This window comes from Aulostomus chinensis, chromosome 3 (assembly GCF_037954235.1).
Source record: "Aulostomus chinensis isolate RoL2024-O1b breed Wild chromosome 3, RoL_Achi_v1.0, whole genome shotgun sequence".
Taxonomy (NCBI): Eukaryota; Metazoa; Chordata; class Actinopteri; order Syngnathiformes; family Aulostomidae; genus Aulostomus; species Aulostomus chinensis.
Window position 1 is genome coordinate 6,883,453 of NC_141322.1, and position 11,854 is coordinate 6,895,306.

General features: G+C 39.3%; 1 protein-coding gene across 2 annotated transcripts in view; it reads right to left on the reverse strand.

The window, feature by feature from the left end:
- Nucleotides 1–11,092, reverse strand: part of elk4 (ETS transcription factor ELK4) — a 25,124-nt gene extending 14,032 nt beyond the window's left edge. The window contains exon 1 of one of the 2 annotated variants that reach the window (XM_086198386.1): nt 10,843–11,092. In XM_086198386.1, coding sequence (XP_086054512.1) covers nt 10,843–10,905 — 63 coding nt within the window. In that variant the 5' untranslated portion in view covers nt 10,906–11,092. The remainder of the gene's footprint in view (nt 1–10,842) is intronic. The other variant, XM_086198387.1, reaches the window with a different exon arrangement.
- Nucleotides 11,093–11,854: the final 762 nt, after the last annotated feature.

Genomic DNA, 11,854 nt, shown 5'->3' on the forward strand with positions numbered 1-11,854 from the left:
ACATTTCAGGCTGAAAGAAGGTGTGTTGAGGACAGAATGTGAGGTGGATTTCCAGGTAGACTGTGATGTCTAAAAGCCAAAAGGTGTAGGACGTGTGTGTGTGTGTGTGTGTGTGTGTGTGTGTGTGTGTGTGTGTGCCATTTTATCAATCAGAATATTTTTATGCATATCAAATTTCTGCGTTTCTTTCATACACCATTTCTAGTGCAGCTTTCCTGAGAACAGTTTTATAAGTGAGGCCCCTGGTTTTTCATCATCAACAACATGTGGCCAGTGGCCACAGACAGCGGGGATACCAGCGAGCAGGTTACGTGCTCAGGAGAGCAACAAGTAGCATCCTATCTCCAATGCAAGCGGATAGAGATGGACCTGAGCACATCAAGGAGTCACCCATTAACAACAAGGAACTTGAGACCACCAGCCATGATTAAAAGATTTGTAAACCGGAAAAACAAGATGGCACTTTTGAAACAAGGATGCAAAAGAAAAGAAAAGAACCGATGTTTGCATGAATGATCGCTTAACCAGGAAAAATGCTGAGATCGCAAAAAAACGCAAGCCCACTCTAAAAAGCAACAAAAGATCCAACACACCTGAGTAGCAAGCTATAAGATCTCCATCAAACTGAACAGGACTCCAGAGGAAGCAAAGTGTTGGTTGTGAAGAAGATTGAGGAACTTGACAAGTTCTAACGGAATCAAGATAACATGATTCGACATATTCAACATCCACAACACACCTAACCCACTGACTCATACCAAGGAACAATGCTGATATGGACATGCTACAGAGAACTCTATACCATAAACAGATGGACCTGGAAACTTTCGAATACGAGGAGCACAACACAAAAGATCTCAAAACAGAAATAGATCCTGATAATAACTCTCTCTCTTCCATCGTTAACAATTGTAACTCTTTAAGACAAGGACAGTATGAAAACAGCATTGAATCATTGGGTAAACTGTCAAGAATACATTTTAACAGCAGAAGAATGTATACAAATTTCAACTCTATTAAAGAGTATCTACAACAATTCACCCATCAGTTTGGTATTATTGCTATTACAGCAACCTGGTTGAGGTTGAAATAGGTATTTATTTTTGACTGTGATTTATATAAATGGAGAAAAGAAAATGGGAGGTGGGGTTTCTTTATATAGTCACCATCCATCCATTTTCTACCGCTTATCCTATGAAGGGGGGCTGGAGCCTATCCCAGCAGCCTTTGGGCGTAAGGCAGAGTTCACCCTGGACAGGTCACCAGTCCATCACAGGGTCAACACATATAGACAGACATCCATTCACACTCACATTCATACCTACGGTCAGTTTAGAGTATTCAATCAGCCTCGTCCCCCCTTGATGTCTTTGGACTGTGGGAGGAAGCAGGAATACCAGAGAGAACCCACGCAAACACAGGGAGAACACGGAGACTCCACACAGAAAGATCCCATGCCCGAGCTGGGGCTCGAACCCGGAACCTTCTTGCTGTGTGGTGACAGTGCTAACCACTGCACCACCATGCTGCCTTTATATATTCACATATAATTTACAAATACATTTGTTGTATACAATCAACAAAATGTATGGTCTGCCCTGCTGTATAAAGGGAAAAAAAATTAAAAGTCCTCGGCTTACTAAAGGAATAATGAATGTTTGTAAATGAAAAATAATCTCTACAAACTGTTCATCAAGTTAAAAACCAAAGAAGAAACCTACAGAAATGAATTAATGGACTTAATAAGAACTAGCAATAAGGTATAATAAAAAATATATATATATGAAAATAAAAATAATAAAAAAGGAACTTGTGATGTACTGAATAACTTAATCAAACAAGGATCTGCTAAGGCAACATATCTTGACTATTTCATTGATAAGCATGTTGTAAATCACAACATGAATGATATGGTTAACAGTTTTATTTATTTATTTATTTTGTAAATGTTGGCCCAGAGTTGGCTGGTGAAATTCCAGACAAAGGAATTAACCAATGTAATAAAACTATTAAGAGGAGCCCATACTCAATTTTTTCTCTAAGCAACAGATGAGCAGGGAGTGACAAACATTGTTTTAAAATGTTAAAGTATCTACTGACTGCCACAATATTGACATGATAATTGTCAAAAAGTCATAAACAACACTGCAAAACCTCTAGCAGTGTTCCCCCTCTTTCCCTGAAATTATTTTCCAGGACTTTTCCAGGTCATTTAAAGCAGCTACACAGACAAGTTACTAAGTCATACACTCATACATGTCTCTGTCCCTCGCACACTTTGGAAGTGTTCTTTTCTACAGTTGTAACTTGCATTTACACAGATTGTTTTCATGTTTATTACTCATACATTTGATGTGCAGTCTATGGCTATAATCTATCTATGAAAAATAACGATGAAGTCTCTAGGCATTAAATCCTTAACGCCGTCTGAAAAGTTGCTAAATCTAGCAACAAAATAAACTGAAAACACTGGGTTGCAGAACCACTCTACGCGGAAATGCAAATCTGATTGGCTGGTAGCGTCACGTGGGGCTCTGCGCCGGCTAGAAGCAGAGAAGCTCTTTGCTCAGAAAAAGGTGACAACAGACATGCATGCGCATTACTTTTAACCAATTTACATTCACTCACAAGGCCAGGGGAGGATAAATAATTTTCCAGGAAAAATTAAGCATTTCCAGGACATTTGTCCTTTTTTCTCATTTTCCATATGTTTTCCATGACTGGAAAATTGGTCAATCATTTTCCAGGATTTCCAGGATGCGTGGGAACCCTGTCTTGCCAATATCTGTAATTAGGGCCTGAGCCCTCCGGTGCGAAGACCCTATTATGTTTTTTATCATTCCAATCTGGTTGTTTCCCAAATAAAATGAAAACTGGAAAAGTAATTTAAAAAAAAAGAGTAAACACAGCTTTACAAATTATAGATGAATATCCCTACTACCGCAATTTTCCGAAATCTTACAAAACCTCTTCAGTTCCCGACTAGAAAAGTTTCTTGACAAAGACCAGATAATTAATAATGGACAATATGGACTTAGAACAAAAAAAACCCACCTCAGTGGCAATAACTGAAGCAACTGCATAAATTACTTTCACACTGGACCAGAAAAAACATGCTATGGGCATTTTTAGCGATGTTAAAAAAGCTTTTGATATAATCAATCACTCAATCCTACTCAACAAATTTAACCTATATGGTATTAGGGGGGTTGCTGGGAAGTGGTTAAGAGGCTACTTAACAGGAAGCATGCAATATGTTAAAATGGGACTGTATTCATCAAAAATCTTGGCATTTCTTGTGGTGTCCTCCAGGGGTCCGTTTTAGGATCAAAACTGTTCAATGTTCATATTAATGACATATTTGATGTGTCTCAATTGCTAAAACTTATACTCTTTGCAGATGACACCAACATATTCTTTAACAGTAATAATAATAAATTATAATTAAATTTAAATAAGACTAAGGCTATGATGTTTGGACATTCTAAAAAAACCCCTCAGAACTAAAGACAATGATTGAAGGTGTCCATATTGAAAATGCAGATGAGAATACATTTTTCTGAGTTATAATAGACATGAAATTATCTGGGAAAGCCCACGTCAGACACATAAAAACAAAAATCTCCAAAAGCCTTTCAATTATGAATAAAGTGAAACCATTCCTTGATGAAAATGCACTCTGTACTTTATACTGCTCCTTGGTACTCCCATACTTCACAATATTGTGTTGAACTGTGGGGAAACAGTTACTAATGCACAATTGATCCATTAGCCACTTTACAGAAACAAGCAGTGCGGATCACACACAAGGTGTGATTTCTAGAACACACTCATGATGCATTCAAAGCATTCAACAAATTACTACCAAGTAATGCTTTTTTTTTTTCACGATCCGGAAGACAACTCATAATCTGAGAGGATACTGGGGTGGTTAATCTCTTTGAATTCCCAATTCGATTACAATTACGATTATTGAGGTCCCGATTTGATTGGCAACTGATTAACAATTCTCGATTACAGATTACTGACTTTCATTTGATAGTTAACCCAAAATAAAGCAGTTATTTGAAGTTAGTTTCCACTCACTGTTGACGTGGTGAGCTGTAACAGTTTCATATGAGATGGAGGCTCTGGATGTTCAGGAATCACATGTAAATGCTACCCTGGGAGCAGACTTGAGGGACTCCAGCACTAAAATCTTTGTCTCATTGTAAAGGCCTGGAATTGACTTGTGTGTAAAAAAGCTCTGGTTTGGAATCACATACCATGGCTCTATATTGTACAACATGTAGCAGAAGCATTTGTTTTCTACAACACTGTATGGTCTCAAATCTTTTGCAATGAAATAAGACATTGACATAGTAATTTTTTTACAATACCTGAGGTAGTTTTGTCACCTCAGGTATGTTGATTCAGTGGAACGCGGTTGTCTTTCCCCCACACAGCCTCCTCCTGGTGAAAGCAGGAGATGTGAGCCCTCAAGTTGCTAGTATTGCTGCAGTACTTCAATTTAGTCTGACAATGTCGACAAACAGCGTGTGTTCTGTCGACATGTTTAGAGCTCCTTCCATGAAAGACAAAATGATTCCACACCCTCACTTTGGGCTGGGTGGACTGGTTGGTTGGTAATTGCTTGCCAGTTCTTCATCACTCCTTTTGCCGCTCACTCGTTTCAACTGAAATTCAATCAATCAATCAATCAATCAACCAACATCATGACAACAATCTGTCTGATAGTTATTTCCATAGAAAGTCTATAATTCATGGCATCACTCCATGACAGTGTTGTTTTTGGCAGGCATTTTAGATTTAGTTTTAGTCTTAGTCTTTTGGACTAAATGCTTCTTAGTTTTAGTCACATTATAGTTATTTCTATCCTTGATAGTTTTAGTCTAGTTTTATTCGACAAACTCAAAAAGGTTTTAGTCTAGTTTTAGTCAACGAAAACTCAAAGGTTTTAGTCACATATCAAAGATACCTATAAATAAAAGATATATGTGTATGTACTTATTAGGCCAATCCAGGTATTAGAATTAGGGATTGACCAATTATCGGCGTGGCCGATAATATCCGCCAATATTCAGCATTTTTGCGTATTTTTCACTGATAAGTGATAAAATTAATTAATGTATTTTAAAATGCGCTCCTTCCTTAGGCTCTGATACAGCCGTCTCTGCCTGAAGTCATCACTCTCTTGGTTGTGTAACAATGGCCCGCCCACATCCCTCACTGATTGGCTACTTGGCACAAGTGAGCCAGTGACAGCCAATCAATCAACACTGAAGCCTCTACATGCAGTGCCACAGACAAGAGGAGAAACAGACGACTGCTTCGTTGGCTGCTCCAGCAGAAAAGGTAAGACAGTGTCAGTCGAAGTTTTAAAGCCCTTTAGGATAAAGTTTTAAAAATACCACAGCCTTGACCAATATTAGTGATAACATGCAGGCCTAGAGTCGACATTTCACCAACCTACTTGTCTAGTCACATCAAGCGTACGGCTTTGCAAGATAGGACGAGCATCACTCACAACAAAAAAAAAACAAAGATGAAAAGATAAAAAGATGTGAGTGAAGATGACCTGAAGTCCCTTGCTTAATTAAATAAAAACATGACATAGGTAGGCTGTAGCAAGTATAAGGGAGGAAAACCTGCAGTTTGTCTGTTGAGATTAAACTTTTCACAACTTCAACAGGGGGTAGGCTATTTAATGATGGCTCACCACTACATTATGATTGACACGACCGGTCGCTTTAGAGCTGGAGCCAGACGCACAATAATAATAGGATTCCCTTATGGTTATCATTACTTTGTGGGAATAATTTAACATGTCTCAGCCCGTGGGGCGGCTCCTAGTTTGTCAACAAACAAGGCGATTATAGCCTGTAGTTTAACACCAGACGCTAACATGTCCTTGTTTTTTTATAGTCGCCTCTCCCTCAGTGCTCATGCTGTCACTACACAATGATCACACAGAATAGCTGTTAAACATTCGTCTTTTTGTCAGTCACTCGTAAAGTCCAGGGAAATGATGGGCCATTTCAATGAGTCAAGTAGAGAGCACACGTCGAGTTTTTTCAATCAATAAATTTACCGTCACGTCTAGAACCCACGTGTGTAAAGTAGCCTTTATTGTTTGCATTTACAATTGCCAAGTGCCTTATTCTTGTGTAATATGACATACAGTTCTAAGCACAATAGTGTACATTTAATGTTCTGAGAAAATTTTCATTTTTACTGCAAATACATATCGGTTATACGTATCGGCTATTGGTTTTGCTTGGTTATTAATAATCGGCATCATATCGGCCCTGAAAAATCCATATCGGTTGATCCCTAATTAGAATGAAGCACACTGAAACTGATCTAACTTTCAAAGGTGAGTTTTTCCCCTCTTTTTCTTTCTCTACCTTTTACTTTTATTATTTTGTTGCAGATGCAGACAACACACTGGCACACAATATGAGTATTGTATCACAATAAAATAGGATTAAACAAAAATAAAAGCACACTTGACTTCCATATGAATGACCATATGTCCTACATATTGGCTTTAGCTGCTATTATTGGTTAAAGCATCCCCGTGTGTTGCTTAGCATAGGGAACCGCAACAGGTCTGAAGACTACCGTGTTTCCCAGTCCCACAAACATGGGTCAAAGCGTTTCACTTCAACCCGTCCACAAATGGACAGGAGTTTTATACATAACATGCTAAATTAATAGAGGGGCTGGTTTAAACGAGCCAACATTGGCGGGGCCCCTGGCAGCCCCATTCATTTTAGCTTTAGCATGTAGCACTAGGAAGCGGTCTCTGCACCACGGGGGAGGTGAAACCACCACCACCACAAAACTTTAGGCTTAATACAAAAAAAAAATGCATCACAGTGCTGGCCTAACTATGCTTTAATCATCCCTCTTTTTATGACCACCCAACACTGCTGCTGCTGCCAAGGTGTGTGTCTCGTCCGCTGCAGACAGGCCCAGACTTGTCTCTGTGTGTGCATGTGTGTGCGCGCGCGAGAGAGGCTTTTTTTTTTACAATTTCGTCACATTTTAGTCTTTACAGGGCTATGGTGACGTTCGTCTTAGTCTCATTATCGTCATGGAAAAAAGGGGTCTGACGTCATCATTTTCGTTTTCGTCCAGCGCGACAAAAACAACACTGCTCCATGATGGTGCCAATGTGCAGGTATAGCACCTTCCTAGCACATGTGCTTTCCACCAGTCAGGACCATTCGTGTCACTGTCAGGAGAGTCTCTCTCATATAGATCTTGAGGTCAGCAGCTTGTTGAAAGCTCTACATTTATTCACCCACAAGCACAATAGACTCCACTCTGTCCATTTGCTTTCACAAAGCAGTACTTTTGATGGACTGGCCTAATTTATACATTTCTACAATTGCAATACTTTCACCCATTGATACACATACTAATGGTGGAAGCTGACAGCGACTCTACTTTCAAGCGATGCCGCCCTGTGAATGCCATTAGAAAAATCAAAGCGACTCTTATGATTATCAATATCCAGTACTTTTCTGAAATTGCTGTGCACCTAATGTGTCCCTGGGTTAATTAACTGATTGACAAGACATGCAGCTTATACATGGTCTAACATTTTAAAGTCTGGTTCGAGTCTTAATGGTTGATTAACCAGTTATATGAACAATGCAAATGTATGTTAATCATCAATGACTAAATCTGTAGCTTAACAACATATGGGGGAGTAAAATTGCTGTGTGGCTGACCTTAGGACTAACTCCAAAAAGCCCTCAACTGAAGGGAAGTATTATATTAAGATTATATTATAATTATTATTATAAAGTAAAATTGATCCGAGTGGATTCACGGGGTCTTTCTGTGTCAAGTTTGCATGCTCTCCCTAAGCCTGTGTGGGTTCTCTCCAAAGCCATGCAAGAGGGGACTAGGCTAATTGGATACTCTAAATTGACTGTGGCTGTGAAAGCAAATGGTTGTCTATCTATATGTGTTGGCCCTGCCATGGAGCAGTGACCTGTCCAGTGTGAACCCAACTCTTGCCCAAAGGCCAATGGGATAGGCTCCAGCCTCCAGCAACCCTTATCAGGATAAGCAGTAGAAAATGAATGAATGAATGAATTCTTCTGTTCAAAGTTCTGACAATCAATTACAAGCTTGCATTTTCCTGGTTAACCAGCAAGCTGCCACTGTTGCTACAGTGTTAGCTAGAACAAGGGCACCCATAATTTGGGCCTGGGTAATTAACTGAATGTCATTACAATTTTGGCACCCAAATCATGCGGAAAGCACAAGTGAAATTAAACCATTGTATCATGACATGGCATGTTGTGTTTAGTCTTGTATTGTAAACAGAACAGAGCAATACAAGCCAGACTGTTATATAGCATATGACATCTGCAATGCATGCCACAATAAAATCATTATTGTGGGAAGAACATTAAAAAGTTTCAAGACAACACGTGGTGAGTTTAAGTTAGCAGAGCGACAAGGTAAAAGACGGTGCAGCAGTACTCAAATGGCAGTTACCACAGCCCACAACAGCCCTCCAACAGTAACTTCCAAAGCATTTTGTCCTCTCTGCCACAAATTCAACCTGTCTGTGTTCAAGTGGTGTTGGCTTTGAAAACCCAATAGAGCAAAAACAAAACAAACACTGTCACAGTCCTACAAGCTGCAATTATTGGAGTTACCAAAGGTTGTACACAAGCTGTTGTTTTTACAATGCTATTTACTTTTTTCCATGGTGGTGACTTTCTTGTGATGTATAACATGATGCATAAGAATAAAGGAAGAAAGGTAGAAAGGAAAGTGCTTGTCTTGTCTTTTTAACCTGGGTTGAAAACATTGTGTTAAAAACATAGTGAACATTGGGAAGTAGTATCGTCTTTTATTTATTCCATGTCTCATGTGATAACTAGTGATTGGATTTTGCTGCCTACATATATATGCAAGTATTCCATTTAGATATTTACAGATTTTCTTTCCCCTAGTTGTATGTGAAGCCAAAATACAGCTCAAACAAATAGTTTGAGAACACATTTAAATTGAGCCGTCGCCTCACAGCAAGAAGGTTCCGGGTTCGAGTCCCGGCTCGCGTACGGGATCTTTCTGTGTGGAGTTTGAACGTTCTCCCTGTGCCTGCATGGATTCTCTCCATGTCCTCTGGCTTCCTCCAACAGTCCAAAGAAATGCAATTGGGGGCTAGGCTGATTGAATACTCTAAATTGACCATAGGTATGAATGTGAGTGTGAATGGTTGTCTGTCTATATGTGTTGGCCCTGCATAGACTGGCGACCTGTCCAGGGTGAACCCTGCCCCTCACCTGAAAGCCACTGGGATAGACTCCAGTCCCCCCCCCCCCCAACCCTTAACAGGAATAAGCGGAAGAAAATGGATGGATGGATGGATGGATGAATGGACTATGATTGTACTATCACTAACTTAGTATGAAAGCATGAATTATAATCACCTACATCACCTACAACAGTCACATTACTGTGACACAGACTAGGATGTATGATTTAAACTATAGAATATAGAATAATATATTGAATATATTCTAGAAATAGCTGGCAACCTGTCCAAGGTGAATCCCACCTCTTGCCCCTAAGCCACTGGTATAGGCTGCAAACCCCCGTGACCCTTAACAAAATAAGCAGAAGAAAATGGATGGGATGGATATTCTAGAAATAAAAATATCCACAATAACCAGTCATTCATCATTAGGATTTGTATTACACAGGCAAACATTTATACAACAATACAACATTGAAAATTCAAACTGGGTTTTATTAACATTGAACTGATATACAGCTAATCTAGACTCCAAAAAGGGAATGACAGTGTGTGGCCCTTTCTGCTTTTGCTATGCACAGCTTAAGTGTGACATCAAATCAAAACTATTAGGCTCCAGCTCCTCCACGACCCTTAACAGGAATAAGCGGAAGACAATGGATGGATGGATGGAATCAATTAAACGTCTCTACTTAAGGGAATTATCTGCTCATAGTAATTGTTAAAGACTGGAATGGATTTGCAGCTACTGTTAATTCAGGAATGATGGAGAGTTTGAACTCCAACCAGTAGTACTAACCTTTCCCTCCATACTGCTTTTGTGGACATTCCATTGTACAGAGAACAAGTACAGAAGGAAATATGATTAATTTCCACAGCATCATTCAGGGGCTGATGTTCTATCATGACTGATTCTGGACGTATTTTAATCACAAATATTTCAACCAGGCAACAACACAGCTCAAAGTACAAGATTTTTATGCATACATTTTTCTTTCAATTATTATCGTGTTTTTCACTACAGCCTTCTTTAACTAAAAACATACTTATTACCTGGTGGCGTATGGAGTAACACATACATCCTTTATGTCAGGTCACAAATAGCAGCAGCTGCCACGATGCCACATCGCTACTATAAATCAAATAGATCCTCAAGTAAAGGCAGACAGTAACAAATTAATGGACGGATGATTATACAACTTCGCCAAAGTCACATTTAATTGAAGTCTCTGTAAAATGACATTCAGAGGCGTGGATGGTTCATCTCGTTACAAAGCCTGTTGCCAGGACTCCTCTCTGGTTGGTTACCCTCCTCGCCTCCAGAAGAAGCGACCCCTCCCTCATTAACGCACCTGGCTAGTTTTACTGTTACCGTCAGGTGACGTTACACAATCCGATCGATAAGGCCTTCCTTTGTTTTGGTACCACTAATACATTAGTATTTTGTTAGACGCTAGTGTATGTAAACAGATATAAACAGATCGAAGTAACATAGTTACTTTGCTAACAGTTAGCTGTTAGCTAGCTTCACGTTAGCAGTAATGTCAACATACCTCCCTCGGAGATATTACTGAAGTTCGCAGATGTCCAGCCGCGTCGAAATATTTCCAGAACATTGTGTTAACAGCTTCTAGCGTATCAAAGCACAACCCAGGTACACGTTTCACTCGGTGTATCAAGCTAATACCAGCGCAGACATTTCATTTGACTGCCTCCCACTTGAACAGACGCTAGATCTTCCTACAGGAAATAATGATGCTTTCACTGTCCCCCGTACGTTTCAACTTCAGGAACGACTATTCTTCCTTGTATTTCTTTTTTTCTTCTTTTCTTCACTGTTTTTTGAGGATCGCAATATATCATTTTATTGCGTACCGCCACCTACTGCCCCGGAATATGTGGACAGAACAGAGTCTAATATAACAAGATACAATAATACGATACAAATAAAAACATAAATGGACAAAGGAGTGTGTGTAAACGGTGCTCAAAGGAGGGGGCTTAAGGGATCTCCCATATGTAAAGGTATTCTTGTACTCTCAGCTGTGTTGTTGCCTGGTTGAAATATTTGTGATTAAAATATGTCCAGAATCAGTCATGATAGAACATCAGCATCAACATCAGCCCCTGAATGATGCAGTGGAAATTAATCATATTTCCCTCTGTACAATGGAATGTACACAAAAGCAGTATGGAGGGCAAGGTTAGTACGACTGTTTGGAGTTCAAAGTAACCTTCATCCGTGAATAAACAGTTGCCACAAATCCATTCCAATCTTTAACAATTAACATGTCAAATAATTACCTTAAGTTGACACCTTTAATTGATTTAGATTTTGTTATATTGCCATATTTGAAACGCAAATCTTAAGGAGTCTTATTTCTAACAAAATGGAGTTGTAGTGTGAAATTAGCAATAGTTTTGATTTGATGTCACGCTTAAGCTGTGCATGGCAAAAGCAGAAAGGGCCACACACTGTCATTCCCTTTTTGGAGTCTAGATAAGCTGTATATCAGTTCAATGTTAATAAAACCCAGTTTGAATTTTCAATGTTGTATTGTTGCA